Source organism: Hibiscus syriacus, unplaced genomic scaffold (assembly GCF_006381635.1).
Source record: "Hibiscus syriacus cultivar Baekdansim isolate YM2019G1 unplaced genomic scaffold, ASM638163v2 tig00110332_pilon, whole genome shotgun sequence".
NCBI classification, from domain to species: domain Eukaryota; kingdom Viridiplantae; phylum Streptophyta; class Magnoliopsida; order Malvales; family Malvaceae; genus Hibiscus; species Hibiscus syriacus.
Window position 1 is genome coordinate 7,047,826 of NW_024062688.1, and position 18,545 is coordinate 7,066,370.

Genomic DNA, 18,545 nt, shown 5'->3' on the forward strand with positions numbered 1-18,545 from the left:
AAAACATTTTAGGTTGGGACTAAAACAAAAATGTTAACTTTTTATTAATATTTTTTCAATTAAATCGAAAATGCTACTTTTTTTCCTACTATTTTCAATTGACAATAAACAAATTTACATTCTTCATAACATTTTGATTATTTCAATAAAAAATATTATATTTTTTATTACAACTGTTCCATGGTTTCTTAATCTTAAATCAGATCGTCTACGAAAAGGTGGATAATAATTTACCGTTATGAGGTAGTGTGTATTTTGCTTGTGATTATTGTATCGCTGAAATTGAAGAACCAATCCAAATTTGTGGATCGCTTTCTGGACCATGGGAATCCCGCCCATTTCAGTATCATGTCTATCCTTATCACCCTCTAATTTATAAATTAAAATCCATTCATGTAAAATACAATCACTTTTTTAACTCTTTAATTTTATTCTTTAGTAAATAAAGAGGCGTATAAAAATTAAAACAAAAAATAATTAACAACCTGTGCCTGTCGTCGTTCTTTCATCATCAGATAGAATGATTCCCATCTCTTTCATGTACAATTGTAAAAGGAGTTTAACACTTGTTTAGGTAAATATTATTAAACATCAAATAATAATAAGAGGATCGTATATTAAATAATAAAAAACCAAACGTGTAAAATAAATATTGGAAAGTTCATTTTTTTTAATTATTTAAAAGCTACCGGAAGCGAAGTGTTTGTTTATGTATTTATATATAATTTAAAAATAAATTAATTTTCGCTTAAATAAGTGTTGATTTAGTTGCGACAATAACTCATACAAATGTTGAAGTTAGTTATGTTGTTTTGTATAGAACTCTAAAAAGACATGAAAAAGCGGTCGGTCAAAACATTTGTGATAATTCAATTTAACACTTACATAAAAATAAAAATGATTAGATTTGAAGTGAGTTTTGATTTATAGAGGAAAAGAAGGTGTGGAATAGTGCCACGTATATTAAAAAGAAAAAAAAGCGACAAGTCACATGTTAGCAAAAATAGGCAAATAAGTGTTCAAATCCATATCTCATCTTGTGGAGGATAAACCCACCCATCAACCGAGTCAACTAGTATAAACTCGCTTTGTGACTCGAAATTCCCTTCTATGTTGGGTAACCGAACGATTTCACTCAGCTCTTCTGCTTCTTCCGACCCATTGGACTCGGAACAAGTATTGAAATTGACCATGGAAGCAGCTTCAGCGGCGGCAACCTGAATGTCTCGAGGCATTAAAGAAACCGGTCGGGGAAGCAAATCCACCAGTTCCGGGAAGTTGAGAATGGCGGAGTGCCCTTTGATGGTCAAAGCGGCTACGTCGTGAGCACGCGCCGCCATTTCCGGCGTAGCGAAGGTGCCCAGCCAAATGCGAGATTTCTTGCGGGGCTCCCGGATTTCCGACACCCACTTGCCCCAACTCCTCATCCTCACCCCTCTGTAAACTGGGTGTTTGCTGCTTGAATCTCTTCTTGTTGACGATCTTTTACCTTTGGTGTTATTATGATTATGGCTGCTGCAACTCTCCACATTTGATGACGATAAACAAAGGCTTGTTTGTGTCATTTGTGCTCAAGATAGAGTGATCCAAATGCAAAAGTGAGACCTTTTGTACAATTTATATACACTGAAAAATGGAAGCAATAGATGATTAGATATGTGTGTCGTAACCGTCATTCGGGTGGGTCTGGAATTGAGTTTCGACTTAAATAAAGCATGTTAGAGTCGCCACCGATCATGTTTTTAAAAACTAGATTGATCGGACACCTTAATTCACCATCTTACATGATATGTGTTTTACCAAAAATATATTAGATTCGGGAGTCAGTTACAGTCAAGAAAGGATTGACACCCTTGTAGTGCCCTTTCTGTACCATTTTAACTTATCGGTTGTCTTAATTACGAAAATTTAAATTTAAATTTAAATTTAAAAATTCGATTCGAATCACTTACATTTGATCGATTTTAAATGCATCCTAAAAACAAAGCCAGATGATAGTTAAATAAAATAAAATAATGAAAAGGATATAAAAAAGTTTAAATTAGGGCCAAAATAAAAATAAAAATAAAAGGCTAAATTGGAAAATACGAGGAGTTAAAGGTCATATTGAAGTTAATTGGGGAGTTGCAATGAAAGAAATAGGAGTTACGTATCCAATTTGTAAAAATATAAAAATAAAAACAATGATTAAATTGAATAAATTTAAAATTCGGAGGCAAAATTGCACATGGTGATCAAAACGACTTACGTATCAAAATATCAGAGACTGCTGAAATAATTTAACATTAGTTAATTACATAGTGGTCCCTCGGCTATAAATACCCCAAAACCCAAAATAATTTCATTTTAAAACCCAACTTTAAAAAAAAAACTCAAAAAACACTCTCCCCCATCGTCTCCTCCGGCCGAACACCGACCTTCCCACCGCCATAGGAATCCTAAAACTACCCAAAATGGTCTCATCATCGTCCTAAAGCTAACCTCGATCCCCGATTTCCCAACTCGAACCTCAAACGATACAAATCTAAAGAAAACCGTTCAGTTTTTTTTACCTTAGTTCGGCGGTGACTCTTCGTTTTCCAACGAGCTTTGATGAAATAGGGCCTTTGGCTTTGAGTGTTGCCTTCGGTTTCTTAGTGTTTTTGTTGCTTTGTGGTTGTGATTGTTTTCTTGGTTGTTCTTCGTGTCCTCACTACTTTATTTTGCAGGGTATTTATAGGCCCCCCGTCGGGGTCATTTCCTGTTGCTTCAGGTCATTCCCGGTTGTTTCAGGGTTGTTTTTGGTTATTTCATGTTTGACCGAAGATCTCGGATGGTCCAGTCCGAGTTGCTCTGATCTTCGGGGTTTTTTTTCGGTTGATCGAAGATCTTGGATGGTATCGCTGAAATCTCGACCGAGTGGTAATCTTGTTGGCGCGTGATTCCCACATGCTGCCATCGGTGGCTCTCGAGCTTTTGGAACCTTCTTGGATTTGATCTCGACCGTTGGATTGGTTGCATATCCAATGGTCCAGGATCGACTGTGGTGTGATGATATTTTAGGGTTAAACAAACCCTAGCTCTCTTACAATTATGGCCGTTGATCTCCATCTCAATCTAACGCCCCTCATTTATGCGGCGCTAGACTTGATGATGAAACCCTAGTGGCTTGGGCTTGTTTCTTGGGCCTCTGGTTTTCCACGGTCTGTTGGGTCATACTACCCAATTGGGCTCCGTTTTTGGACTTGGATCTTTGGGCCTAAAAAACAAAAATGAAATAAATAAATAAATAAATAAAATATAATGTAAATAAAAAACATATAATAAAAAAATGTGTTCTAAAAAATATTTTTTAATAAATATATTTTCGAAACTATGTATTATATATATTTCCAAAACGTTTTAAAACTATATATTATATATATTTTCGAAAAATGTTTTCAAAACTATATATTATATAAATTTTTTTCAAAAAATGTTTTCAAAACTATATATTATATATATTTTCAAAAATGTTTTCAACACTATATATTATATATATATTCAAAAAAATTCTCAAAACTATATATTTTATATATATTCGAAAAAAATGTTTTCAAAACTATATATTATATATATGTTATGTGTATATTAAATAAAACCCCGGACGAAAATGAGTGACTACAAAAAAAATTTAGCTGACCCTTTTTCCCATATATAATGGGGTAAGTGGGAGGTATGATAATAGGCTGCCCCCGACGCCAGGTTGAGAGCAGCTTCCGTGGGTAAACTTATAAAATCGAAACAAATCATTATTATATTTATATTTAAAAGAAATAAAAATATATTTAAATTTTTAAAAAAATACCATCTATAGCATTCCTTTACTAGAAGGAGGTGTTTTTTTCTTTTTCTTTTTGTAAGATAGAAAATGGGAACTATTGTTTAAAGTGACCCTTAAACTACCACTATTTTATTATCACAATAACTTGCAAGAAAACAAAAAGATTTGTAAATTAGTTTCTGAACCTTTTGTAATTCATAATTGGATGTTCATTAATATCGAGTCATTAAAAATTGAATGACTTAATTGATGTGTATGAAGTTATTAATTAATATTAAGAAAACATTCGATTTGATCATACTGATTTAGTATCACATCAATAAGCATTCAAAATGGAATCTTTTCTTTAAATGTCAAATCTTTAGAGTGGATTTACATATTAACCCAACAATTATAAGTTGGTGAAATAGAACAACAGCAATAGAAAAAGGATCCAAATGAAGATGGGTCCAGCTTTGTTGGTTGAAAGTAGAATACAAAACAAATGTAAACAAGTGATGTTTCAAACCCCTAAGGGTGCGTTTGGTTCACGGAATATAAGATTACCAGTGGGAATGTAAGATTACCAAGGAATAGCATTACTGGGAATGTTGTATTTTGTGTTTGGTTGGCTTAGCAGGAATGTAAGATTACCGTGTTTGGTTAAAGGAATAAAAGATTATTGAAATGTATATTTGACCAAATTGTCCTAATTATATATTTGTGTAATATTACAAGTTGGAAAATATTTATATATTTTCTTTAAAAAAATTAAATTCATAATATTTATATATTTTTTACAAAATTAAAAATAAAAAAAAAGTTTAATGAAAGGGTAAAATTTTATTTAAACCCTTGAACTTTATATAAAATTTTAATTATAGATTTTTTTTTGTAAATCTAAAATAATTTAAGGATAAATTTGTAATTTAACATTCGTAAAATTTTTATTATTCGATGACAGAATAAATATATTTTTGAAAAAAAAATAAAAAATTAAGGGCATTTTAGTCCAAAACGCCGGTAATCCAACAATACCTAAGGAAAGGGAGGTAATGACATTCCCGGTAATATACCCCAAAAAATCCACTATTGGTAATCTTACATTACCGGGAATAGGATTCCCGGGCTAACCAAACGGGGGAATGTGGATTCCATTCCCATGAGAATCCCACATTCCCCAATCCAAACACCCCTAAGTGTCGATGTTTTGTTAGCCTTTGCCATTCATTACATGTCCACGTCTTCCTCGTCCTCCCTTTACCATTTTGGGCTTCCAATCCACTTCCTTTGCCCTCTTTCGTCCTATTCAAAGTTTCATCATCATCTATAGTTTTCGTCATTTTCACATGCATTTTTTTCCTATTCACTTGTCCACAACCTGTATATATGTTAATTTCATAAGCAACTGTATCTGCTTCATAACCTTTTGATTGTTGATATGCTTAAGATCAATTGACATAGTGGCAAAATGGCTAGAGAGGAGACAACACAACTCCATGGGTAAATCCATAAGTTGTAAATAGGGTTGAGGCAACTCTAGTTTTCATAGAGGTGTCTCGATAATTTTTAAGACAGACATCTCAACGTTATCAGTGAGCAACAGAAGTATTTCATTGTTATCAATGGACAACATAGACATTTTAACTCATCTAGCCGGTTAATAAAGTGAAGGTATTCTTCCTTTTAAGATATAATGAAGGCAACTCAATGCTCTCAATCAGAGAGAAGACATCCACACTATCATAGTATAGTGAATGTGTCTTAACGTCATAATAGCATGACAAAGGATATAAAACATTCTGTCCTAGTGTAAAAAATCTTTTTAGAATCTTAGTACGTAAATGGAGGAAGAACTTTGGTCCTTATATGTACTAGAAATGTTTGTGTTCTACACAATTTGCTAAAAAAAGAAGTTTTTCCTTGGCTTTATTTATTAGTAGATGAGTTTTCTTCTGTGATTTATCTTTCCTAAATTGTAAAGAGTTTAATCTCATCTAATCTAAGGTTAATTATGCTAATGAGTTTACCTAGATGAGTTCTTAATTCATAAAACTAATGGAAAGGTTGCTCTTATATCTATTAGCTGCACAACGATTATTAGTCACATGTGTAGTTTATTTTTTTTTTAAACTACCTTTGGTGTTGTGATATCATCGAGGAGATGAGTATCCTTGGCAACAACATCCATCACTTCTTTATAGACGTGTCATGTGAGTTTATCAACCTTTCTTTCATGTGGAGCAGTGTTGATGCTTGATGGAGGTGCATGCTAACCTTTTCGTCCATATGTTCATACTATTGTCTTGGTGGAGGTTATGTAAGGTCTGAACTACAATGGGTGAAGAGGACATGCTTTGTAAAACGAGGCCTTGATCGACGTTGCCTTCTCATTTCTGACGCTCGTAGGGAGAGTAATCTAAGTGAGAAGAGCACGTCACGCTATCTTGTTGAAATAGTGGTTGTAAAATAGTTCATTGTTAGTTAGGCAATTACATTGTTAATTCAATAGTTGTAGTCTACCTATATAAATAAATCTTTTGGCAGATTAATGGAAGTACAAGTTTACATAAACCTTTCTTAACATGGTGTCAATTTGCGAGGATTTTTTGGTTTTCGGCCTGTTTCTCGATCCAGTCCTTTGGCCCATTTCGTTTTTCAGGTCTTAGTCAGTGGTTGTGGCTTCTCTAGAGTTTTCCCCCCAATTCTTCGTTTCTCTTCTCCTCTCCTCAATTTCTTCTTTCTGAGTTTCGTCATTCATGGCTCCGATGGAGGTTTCTGATATTGATTTCACTCACGTCCTCTATCTCCATCCCTCTGACATGTCGAGTACTGTTCTAGTCTCGCATCCTCTTACACGCATTGAAAACTATAATGTTTGGAATCGATCGCTAAGAATCGCACTTCTGGTCAAGAACAAACTTGGTTTCATTGATGGTTCGTACGAGAGGGATAGCTTTGAACCAGCCCTTCATCCTCAGTAGGATCGCTGTAATGCGATCGTTTTGTCATGGATCCTCAACTCAGTCAGCAAGGAGCTTTCGATTGGGATTGTCTTTGCCTCTAGCGTTGTCCTTATTTGGCAAGATCTCAGGGAAAGGTATGGTAAAGTCGATGGCTCTCGGGTTTTTTTTCCCTTCATCGTGAAATCGTGACGTTTGTGCAAGGTGATCTGTTAATTTCATCTTCTTTGACAAAGATGAAGTTGTTCTGGGAAGAATTTGATGCATTAGTTCCTTTTTCCACTTATGCGTGTCCTGATTCCCGAACGAACCTTGGACACCTTCATCAACAACGATTATTTCAGTTTCTCATGGGTCTCAATGAGACTAATTCGAGCATTCAGAGTCAAATCTTACTCATACAACCTTTGTCTGGACTGAATCAAGTCTATTCAATGATTTTACAAAGAAGAGTCTAATCGTGTTCATCTGGGAGGCATTTTTCCTCTCACAGACTCTACGACTTTGTACTCGAACTCGCGTGCTTCTTTTAATCGTCGCAAGTTCAATGGGGTTTGCAACCATTGTAAGGTTCGTGGCCACAAGAAAGACCAATGTTATCGGCTTATTGGGTTTCCTTCTAAGTTTACAAAGCGTAAGGAGTCCTATGTGACTTTAGTAACTGCATGAAAATGCCCCTAATGAAAGTTTGCCTTCATCTTCAACTCAATCCTTTACTTCAACAGAGTATCAGCCACATATTCAAATAGCGAAACACAAACACTATAGCGGCTGTTATTTTGCAGTAAAGTCTCCATCCGAAATTGATATTAACGAATTTTGTGGTGGGTAGTAGATTCACATCGACAGTGATCCATTGAATTTGCAATCTAACGGGTAACGGTAATAGCGTCAATAACGGGACGCTATTAATTGTTATTCCACCGTTTCTCTCAAAAAAATTAAGAAAAACTAAATTCAAACCCAAAAAATCAAGAGAGATAGCATATCGATTATCAAGAGTTCAAAAATCAAGACTCACCAAAAAGGTATAGATTAAAATGAGTAGGAGACAAACCGGTAAAATAAAGTTATTTTAGAGGAAAATCTTACGTCGGTTATATTTTACTGTCGGTGAAAAAGATGAGTAACAGAACGAAATTCCATTGAAGGTAAAAAAAAATTAAGAGCCTTAAAGATTTGAGAGTTAAGAGGCAAGAGTTGAGAGAATTGAGATTAATTTGAGAGAGTTGAGAGTTGAGAGAATAAAATAAGAAAGGTTTGGAGTTTTCTTTAACTCAGAGCCTTAATATTTTTTTTTGCCCGTCCCACTCTCACTCTCATATTTTTATTTTTTTTAAAATTTATTAAATCAATTATAAAATTAAATGGTTTGTTTATTTTCCATCACTCCGTCCAATCTTTTAAAATTTACAATTTAATCTTTAGTTTAGAATGTAAACTTTAGTTTTTATTTAATTTAGTCCTAGTTTCAGTAATTTAAATTTCTGCAATTTAAATTTTATACTTTTGTTTTAATTATATTTGATTTAGTAATCTTATCCTATCACTGAGTTTCTAAAGTTTTCTATTTGATTAAACTATATAATATATGTCATTTTCGTTTAGAAAATATTTTAAAAACTATTAAAAATAAGAGTTTATAATTATAATTATAATTATTATGTTTTAAGATAAGTTGTGCGAAATTTAAAAAAATTCACAACCACGACACCTACAGTGACCGTGATGACATATGTTATGTCTGCAATCGCGATAAACGCGACGCGACCGAAAACGCAACTGCAACGCTATTTAAATCCCTGGTATCAGCAGTTGTTGGCCCTTCTTCTATAGTCATCAGTTCCAGCTCTGTTTGTTTCTGCTGCAAAAATGTCAGGTATCGCTTCTGCCTGTTTATCTTCTAAGACTAGTTCTCTATGGATTTTAGACACTGGTACTACTGATCACATTTTCTTTGATTTCTGTAGCTTGATTAATCCTTTTACATGTGCTTTGAATTCTCATTTTGTTTACTTGCCTAATGATAAACATGTCTCTATTACCCATACTGGTTCTGTGGCTTTATCCTCCAATTGCATGATTCACAATGTCCTTTACGTACCTAAATTTACACACAATCTGTTATCCATTTCTCGTTTAACTCGTGACTTAGGTTGTACCATCTCCTTTCATACTGATTTTTGTATGCTTCAGGAACGCTAAAATGGAAGAATGATGAAGATTGGTAGGATTTCAGGAGGCCTCTATACTCTTGCTTTACCTCATTCTACTTCTCCTCCATGTGCATTTAATACGCCTATTTCAAATTCATCTCATTGTATATCTACTGCTCATGTTAACCTTGATGTGTGGCATGATCGTTTAGGGCATGTCTCTATTAATTAAATGCACAAACTCCCTTTTATTAAAACTGTTAGGTCTACTGGCCCTGATTTTACTTCTTGTTCTATTTGTTCTCTAACCAAACAAACTCGACTGTCTTTTCCCATTAGTACTTCTAGAACCACACTACCTTTTGAGCTAGTCCATATGGATCTCGGGGGGCCTTATTGTATATTCACTCACACTAGCCAACACTAATTTCTTACGACTAATGATGATTTCAGTCGAATGACCTGAGTTAACCTGTTGAAGTTGAAGTCTAATGTTCTTCTATATCTTTCCCAAATTTTTAAACTAATACAAAATCAATTTTTCTCTATCGTCAAAATTATTCGTTGTGACAATGGATCAGAGTTTTTTTGCTTCATATTGTTCTTCCCTTTTGCTTCATTAGGCATAATTCATCAGAGTAGTTGTATCTCCACTCCACAGCAGAATGGTGTGGCTGAAAGAAAACATAGGCATCTTCTAGAAATGGCTAGAGCTCTTAGGTTTACTTCTAAAGCCCCTATCAAATTTTGGGGAGAATGTATCAAAACTGCTTGCTACTTTGATTAACCGTTTACCTTCTTCAGTTCTTGGATGGTTAACTCCTTTTGAAGTTTTTTATATAAAAAAGAAAAAACCTCCTTGTTGGTCTCATATTAGGATTTTTGGTTGTTTATGTTTTGCTACTAATATTCAGAAGCATGATAAATTTACTCTAAGGTCTATTCATGTTATCTTTATGGGATACTCTTCTACTCAAAAGGGGTATGTCCTTTTTAATATTCAAACCAAGAAATTTTTTTATTAGTAGAGATGTTGTCTTTCTTGAGTCATTGTTTCCTTTTTAGTCTATTGATTCTTCTAATTATGTTTTTCCCCTCTTCACCTATTGTACTTGATGATGATTTTTTGGTCCTTTCACCACCACCAGCTTATTCTGCTGCTTTTTCACTCATAAATTCTCCATTACCTACAGATACTACATTACCTTCTGATTCTCCATTTCCTATAGATCCTTCATTACATACAGACTCTCTTTTTTCTACAAATTCCTCTTCTATAGCAGCTCATTCTCCCACAGTGTCTTCTCCTATTGTCAATCATTCTTTGGATGTCACTCCAGACTCGGTTTCAACAGGTGAACCCAATCATCCTATTCCTAATCCCTCTCTAAATATCACAAAATCATCTCGGGTTTCGAGGCCTCCATCTTGGTTACAAGATCTTATACACTCTTGCCAATCTTTTATCTCTTCAAGTATTTGTCCTATTTTTTCATCTGTTTCTTATACTTACTTACCTATTAGCACATAATTATTTCTTGCCTCTACATCATTGATTCCTGAACCTAAAACATACAAAAAAGCCATTCAAAATCACCTTTGGATTCAAGCTATGAAGGAGGAGATTCAAGCTCTAGAAAGTATTCAGTTATGGTCTGTGGTATATTTGCCTAAAGACAAAAAGCCTATTAGCTGCAAGTGGGTTTTTCGTTTGAAGTACAAGGCTTCCAGAGAGGTTGAACGCTTTAATGCTCGTTTAGTGGCTAAGGGTTACAATCAAAGAGAATGTGTGGATTTTGTTGATACTGTCATGCACAAGAGAGAATGCAGAGAAGAAGTTAGACTCGAGGAAAGGGATTTGGGAATTATTAAGGAAGGGTTAGGGATTGAAGAGGAGGAATTGGGAATTGAAGCACGTGAAGGGCATATGATTAACTTACCGGATGAGTTGGAGCTGGCTGAGTGGATTCAGGAAGAGTTGGAGCAGTCCGATTCAGAAGGCCAATACCTACAGAAGAAGGAAATGATAAATAGAGTTGTTAGAATCTGTTAAAAAGGACAGCCACCTGGCATCCTTAGAATTACCGTACAACCATTATAACTAAATAAGACCCGACTTGAGGCATTTTCTTCCTCATACAATGAATGAATGAATAACTATTTTCTTACTCTATTTCTCTCAGTCCATAACAAATTGGTATCAGCAGCCTTAATTCCTGGCAAATTACAGACTGGATATGCAAAAGAAGAACCAAACCATGGTCAAATCTACTGATCTCTCTGCCATCAAAAAGCAGATTGAGGATTTAAAGAAAACAGTGTAGCAAGCAAATGAGGAAACCAACCCTCCCAAGTGGTGGGAGGCTCAAGATAAACGTATCAATTCGTTGGAGTCTAGGAGCACATTTTACAGTTGTTGACTGGTAAAAAGTGTGAGGAAAAACATGATGATTCCCAGGTGTTCGATAAATTGCCAACACCAAATACTAAAGAACCTGAGACATTAGTTTCAGATGTGTGTCCTGGTACTTCGGAAACTGCTTGTCACCAACATTCACAATCTTGGCATGCTGAACAATCACATTTTGGGAATCCGGAAATCAAATTGCCTTCATCTGCGTCTTTGTCAAATCCTCATACTCTTGAACTTCATGATAGTCAATGTCAAGTGATTTCCAGACAGTCTCAAGATTCCCTGGTTGACCCATATAGGTTCAAAGCAGCCCACACATTTCCTAATCCTGATGCAGATGGTGCAGCAGCAGAAGATGATGACCCTTACAAGTTTAGATTATTGCTAATCGGAATTAATCTTAAAGATGCATTAGTAGAGATCGATAAGATAATTGGAAAGGAGGAAAAGTATTTTGCCAAACTTGGGAAGAATATGATATATGTTTATGAAATAGAGACCTTTAGCCTTATCGATAAGAAATCCTTTAAGGTTGAGAATGTTGTGGACTTCAATTGGTCGCCAATTGATCTCATCATTGCACTTTTTGTTCCTGAACTTGGAGGTGGAAATCAACCTGCTAGGGTGAATATAGTTCAAATACATGGCAAAGAGGAATTGAGGCAGAAGAATATTTTCAGCATTAGTGATAACAAAATGTATTGGCAAAACAACTGTGAGTATCTTGCTGTGCAGGCTGATCGCTATACAAAAACAAAGAAAAGTACATACACTGGATTTGAGCTCTTACGCATCAAAGAAAGGGACATACCAATTGAAGTTTTGGAACTTGATAATAAAAATGACAAGATAATTGCCTTTCCGTGGGAGCCCAATGGGCCTAGGTTTTCTGTTATATATGGAGATAATCCAAGGCCTGATATTAGCTTTTACTCGATGCGAAGCACTCATAATTTGGGTTGTGTTGCAAAGCTCACTACTCTAAAAGGCAAGCAGACAAATTCTATATTCTGGTCATCTGGTGGTCGCTTCATAGTTTTTGCTGGATTGAAGGGTTTCAATGGTCAATTGGAATTCTTCAACGTTGATGAGATTGAAACCATGGCGACTGTTGAACATTTTATGGCAACAGATGTTGAATGGGATTCCACTGGAAGGTATGTTGCCACTTTAGTGACTTCGGTTCATGAAATGGAAAACAGTTTCAATATATGGTCCTTTAATGGCAAGCTGCTTTACCGGATACTGAAGGATCATTTCTTCCATTTCTTGTGGCGCCTGAGGCCACCATCCTTTTTGACTCCTGAAAAGGAGGAAGTGATTACAAAGAACATGAAGAAGTACAACAAGAAATATGCGGCAGAGGACCAGGATGTTTCAATGATATTGAGTGAGCAAGATCGTGTGAAGAGAAGGATGCTGAAGGAGGAATGGGAAAAATGGGTCAGTAAATGGAGGTGGTCACATGAGGAAGAACAAATGGAGAGGCATAATTTAAGGGATGGAGAAGCTAGTGATGAGGAAGAAGAAATTACTGATGATGGTGGAACCAGGTACAAGGGGGATAGAAGTTTGAGAGCAAGGGTTCCTCAGGATGACGCATCAACAAAAAATGATAACTATGGAGTAGAAGAGATGACATTCTTAAAAGAAGATGAAATTTTCCAACTGTAAGTGCAACTGATGATGCTGTTGCTGATGCCTCTGTCAAAGAAGATATTAATGGAAATGGTGAGAAAATGGAAGTAAGCTCTAGTCCCAAGAGAAAATTGTTGGAAAAGCCAGTTGATAAGAATGAAGCTAATAGATCTCCCAATTCGTGGTTTGAATTAAAAGTAAATACACGTGTTTATGTGACTGGACTGCCCGATGATGTTACTGCAGAAGAATTGGTTGAGGTGTTCTCTAAGTGTGGAATACTTAAAGAGGACCCTGAATAAAAAAGACCTCGCGTGAAGATCTATATTGACAAGGAGACAGGAAGGAAAAAGGGGGATGCACTTGTTACATATCTAAAGGAGCCCTCTGTTGCTTTAGCAGTTCAAATTTTGGATGGAATTGTTTTTTGTCCTAATAGAAAGATTCCTATATCAGTCAGCCGAGCTAAATTCGAGCAGCAAGGGGATAAATTCAAAATCAAGCAAGTGGACAGCAGGAAGAAAAATAAGCTGAAGAAAGTTGAGGAGAGGATGCTCAGATGGGGTGGTCATGATAATACAAAAGTGACAGTTCTGGTGACTATTGTCATTCGTAACATGTTCACACCTATTGAAATAAGGGCAGATGCAGATTATAACAGCCGTTTGTTATATGGGTACACATCAGTTCGATCAGATTCGGTTGCTGGAGAATTTTGAATGTTTGAACCAATTGGAAATTTTTTTCCTTAAACTTCAAATGGTAGAGATGATTGCTCTAATCTTTTGGAGAGCTATAATCTTATAGTTGCCAATCCAAGAACCATGCCTAGCTATTGGGTTTCTACCTCTCAATTCTGATGGGTTTCGAGTTGGGCAACTTGTTACCTTGAAACGGAGAAATAAGAGGCCAAAAGATACAAGGAAGAGCAAAGTTTCAGAAAACAATGATGCGGTGTAGTATGAAGTGAATGTAAATTCTGATAAACCACCTACTTTGTTATGGTGTTCAGAATTCACAGTGAATATGATCTCAGATATGTTGCAGAACATAATTAAACAACATGCTGATAAAAAACGAAGTGAACGACAATTTCAAATTAGAGAAGAAGTATACCTAAGATTGCAACCTTGCTAGTAGAATTTACTTGTACGATGGGTGAACTTGAATTCAAATCACGATACTTGGGAAGCTCATACCATTCTGAGGCCTCAATTTCCAAGTTTTGATCCTTGTGGACAATGATCTATTCGTGGAAGGGGTAATGTCATGCACAAGAGAGAATGCAGAGAAGAAGTTAGACTCGAGGAAAGGGATTTGGGAATTATTAAGGAAGGGTTAGGGATTGAAGAGGAGGAATTGGGAATTGAAGCACGTGAAGGGCATATGATTAACTTACCGGATGAGTTGGAGCAGGCTGAGTGGATCCAGGAAGAGTTGGAGCAGTCCGAGTCAGAAGGCCAATACCTACAGAAGAAGGAAATCATAAATAGAGTTGTTAGAATCTGTTAAAAATGATAGCCACCTGGCATCCTTAGAATTACCGTATAACCATTGTAACTAAATAAGACCCGACTTGAGGCATTTTCTTCCTCATGCAATGAATGAATGACTATTTTCTTCTCTAAATTCTCTCATTCTTTTCCCGCATCTTACTCTATTTCTCTCATTCCATAACAGATACCTTCTCTCCGGTCGCGAAATTGGCTACTGTCAGAAGTGTAATAGCCTTTGCAACGCAGTTTGGTTGGCTTCTATTTCAAATGGACATTTACAATGCATTTCTCCAAAGTGATCTTGTAGAAGATGTTTACATGGAGTTACCTCGGGAGTTCTATAGCCAAGGGGTAAAGTTTGTAAGCTGCAGAAATCTTTACATGGCCTCAAGCAGGGCTGAAGACAATGGAATCTTAAATTGACTGAAGAAGCATTATAAAAATATGATTATGAACAAAGTCGATATGATTATTCAATGTTCACTAAAAAGTAGGGAATAAGACAGTAATTATGCTGATTTACGTTGATGATTTACTCATAACTGGGAATGACAAAGATTTGATTATTGAATTGAAAAACATATTGAATATGAGTTTTAGGATGAAAGACTTGGGGTCTTAATTTTTTTTAGGTTTTGGTGATGAGATCAAAGGAAAGAATCATTATGAGCCTAAGGAAGTATGTTATGGAGTTTATCGAGGACACTGGTTTATGAGGAGCTAAACCAGCCATGACTCTCTTGAAGCAAAACTTAAAGCTGACTTCAGTTGAAGCGGACAGAGGTGAAAGCTTGGAAGATCCTCTCATTGAAGATATGACAGTTTATCAACGACTGATAGGGAGGCTGTTTATTTAACACACATGAGGCCGAATATAACCTTTGTTGTTCAAAACTTAAGTCAATTTATGCATCTGCCAAAAAAGTCACATATGGAAGTAACGTTGAGGGTGGTAAGATACATCAAGAGAGAGACAGAGAAGGGTATGTTCTACAAAGCATTAGACAAACTTGAGATGACAACCTTAATCTCTTGGAAATTGAAGAAGCATCATATTGTGGCGAGGTCTTCTGTTGAAGCAAAATATAAAAGCATGGTCATTGCAGTTTCTGAAATAATTTGGTTGCTCGGAGTATTTGAAGAGTTGGGTGTTAAAAATTTGTTACATGTGAAATTTTATTGTGATAATAAGGCAACACTTCAGATTGTCGCTAATCTAGGTAGTTCATCCCTTCTAATTTGGGCGAAGAGTTGTAGTCAGTTGTTAGACAATCGTTGGTTGTTGTCGAAATCATTTGTTTTCATAAGGAATGAGAGGAAAAAAAGTGGAGGGGAAGGTGTTAAATCCTATATCAATCTTGACTGCGAGGTTTATGGTGACCTTTAGTGATGGTGTTAATTGTTGAGTTATGATAACCATTCGTAGGTTTACAATTTTACTATACGTGGTCGGTTGATAGTAGATTTAGTTATAGTAGGTCGTACGAGTCTCTTAGAGATTATGTCAAAAGGTTACGACTTCTCGAGGAATGTCAAGTGTTTTAGATCCTACCTTCAGAAAGAATTTTCTGAAACTTCCAGTCCAAAGGAATTTTTAGGAGGTAATGTTATGCGAAAATTGATCATATGGAAGAGATTAAGAGGTTGGCCTGTGCGAAGCGAATAGGGTGGTTGATGCTTTGGTGCCTTAGAAGCGTGGAAACCAAATTAGCAAATATGTGTTCGATTAGGATCGGTTTTAACTATATTTTGACTCGGGTTGAAAGTGAAAAATTAGGCCCCTAATTCAAAAAAAAATAAGAAATATTTAGTACACAATTTTTATTAGAATCTGTTTTATTAATTAAATTAGTAGTAATTCATAATAATATAAAAAAGTTAAAAATATATTTAAACATATAAATACTTATAAAAAAATATTGCCTTCGAGAATTTTTTGATGCAAATTCATTGACGATAATGTCAATGTCAATGTTTTTCAACATATTTTCTCATTACATAACATATCATTTGGAAATAAAAGAACGATCTTATCTAGAATTTGGAAATTTATAAAAATCAAAAGAGAGAATTTGAAAATATAAGAATTTTAAGTACAATATGCAATATGATTCAAGCACCATAATTGATGATAAAAAATTATGACTTGTGTTTGTGAGAAACATGAGAAATTAAAAAGTGAGAGTAATAATTTTCAAATGAATTATGAAATATAGAAGAGAAAAGAAGCATACTAATTATACTTAAATTTTTCCTCCCAATGAGTTTTGAAGAGAAAAATAACGTTAATAAAATTTTCCATTGATATGAAAATTTGAAAAAGATATTTGATGCATTGATGGCGAGAATTTAGAAAGATCAAAATTAAATATATTCAATTGATTTTTTTTATTTTAGAAATTGAATTAGAGTTTATGAGAAGTAAAATAGATAATTAATATTAATATAAAATTTGAATAATAATAATACTTTAATAAACTTATGGACTCCATTATTTTATTTTACATTTTTAAAAATTTATCATAACAAATAAGGAAAATATATATTGAATTTTTTTTAATTCACGGGCTTGAGTGGGTGTCCCTCCTTCACATACACTTTTATTGTCTATTTGTTGCCTACATTGAGATAAAATATAGGAAAAATGCTTTGCTGAATATTGTTAAAAATATGAATTATTTTAATTTTAATTTAATTATATAAAAATATAGGCATATATATTCATATTTTTTATTTTTTATTTAAGAGTTTTAATGATAAGAGAGGGTATTATTTTTTAAAAAGTTTTAAAATTTTGAATGAATTTTTGTAAAATGTATATATTATTAATGATTAAAAAATTTAAATAGAATTTTATATGTACAAGAAAAAGAAGAAATCTTAATCAATAATTTTATAATATCACTCAAGTTATGTGGGAGATGGAGGGGGGATAATGTAAAAATATTATATTGTATAATTTTTTTATGTTGTCTTTCTGGTTCAAAGGTTTCGCCTTGATTAATTTTGACCGACCTGCATCGTATACCTGACTTTGGTGGGTGAGTCTCCCTCCCAACATGAATTTTTATATATACACAAAGAATCGAACTTTAAACATTGTTTAAACCAATATCAAATTTTTAACTGAATTGATGGATAGAATTCTTATACATGTAAAAAGAAAAAGAATTTCTATATCAATGAATACGTTAAAGTGGATTATTTGGAATTCTTTAATTTAAGGAAAGGGAATTTGAATTTAAATCGAAAAACAGAGCATAAATTCATTTATTAATGCGTTTCTACTTGGAAAGTTTGAAGAAAAGAAAATCTGCTTTTAGTATAAAAATCCAAAGTGGAATTGAAGCCCAAGGACAAGGCTGCAACGAGGACGACGACACCAAAATAGTAAAACTGAAACCGAAGCTTTCTCTTTTCCTTCAACCATGAACATATCAGCAATCGGTGAGTCGAATCGGGTTGGGCTGGACGAGTCGTATCGACCTTTGCCTGCCCTTTACTTGGGCTTCCTTTCCATCTGGTTCTTCTCCGCTTGCTATTGGACTTTCAACACTTCCAAAAACCGCCACTTCCAGGTTATTATATCTTTTTACTTTTATGTTCCTTTTGATTGAATTTCATTGCTTTCTTTGTTAAATTTCAAGTTCAATGATTTTCTTATCCCATAATATGATGGATAATGAAAATTTTATACCGTAATTAACAGAGATTTTTCTTACCCAAAAAGAAGAGAAGAATTAAATGTCAAAATCCATTGAAATGGGGGTAACAGAGTATATGCCACTTCCCATTAATACATATTTGTATTAAAATATTCATATTAATTACAAATTGTACATTCTTCTTTCCCATTTCAAGTTTCAATCTTCTTTATAGCAAGAATGATGGTAGAGGTGATAATGGCGTGGTTTTGACACCAACTCATTTAGTGGGATAAGAGACTAAAGCATAAACTTTTTCTACTTTTAAGCTAAATAAAAAGTGTGTTGCGAATGCAACAACTCCAGCAGGAAAAGAAAATCACAAGTCGATCCTATAAATCCAAAATAAAAAATAAATAAAAATTATTCGGTCCATTCTCACAAACAACTTTGA

General features: G+C 34.5%; 2 protein-coding genes and 1 pseudogene across 2 annotated transcripts; 2 read left to right on the plus strand and 1 right to left on the minus strand.

Moving 5' to 3' along the window:
* Positions 1-1,019: 1,019 nt before the first annotated feature.
* Positions 1,020-1,603, minus strand: LOC120120050 (dehydration-responsive element-binding protein 3-like). The gene has a single exon (XM_039139803.1). It carries the CDS (start codon positions 1,563-1,565, stop codon positions 1,020-1,022), a length of 546 nt encoding a protein of 181 aa, XP_038995734.1. The 5' UTR covers positions 1,566-1,603.
* Positions 1,604-6,775: 5,172 nt separating this feature from the next.
* On the plus strand, positions 6,776-13,911 carry LOC120120051 (annotated as a pseudogene).
* Positions 13,912-15,378: 1,467 nt separating this feature from the next.
* LOC120120052 lies at positions 15,379-15,834 on the plus strand. Its single transcript, XM_039139805.1, has one exon. It carries the CDS (start codon positions 15,379-15,381, stop codon positions 15,832-15,834), a length of 456 nt encoding a protein of 151 aa, XP_038995736.1.
* The last annotated feature ends 2,711 nt before the right edge of the window (positions 15,835-18,545 follow it).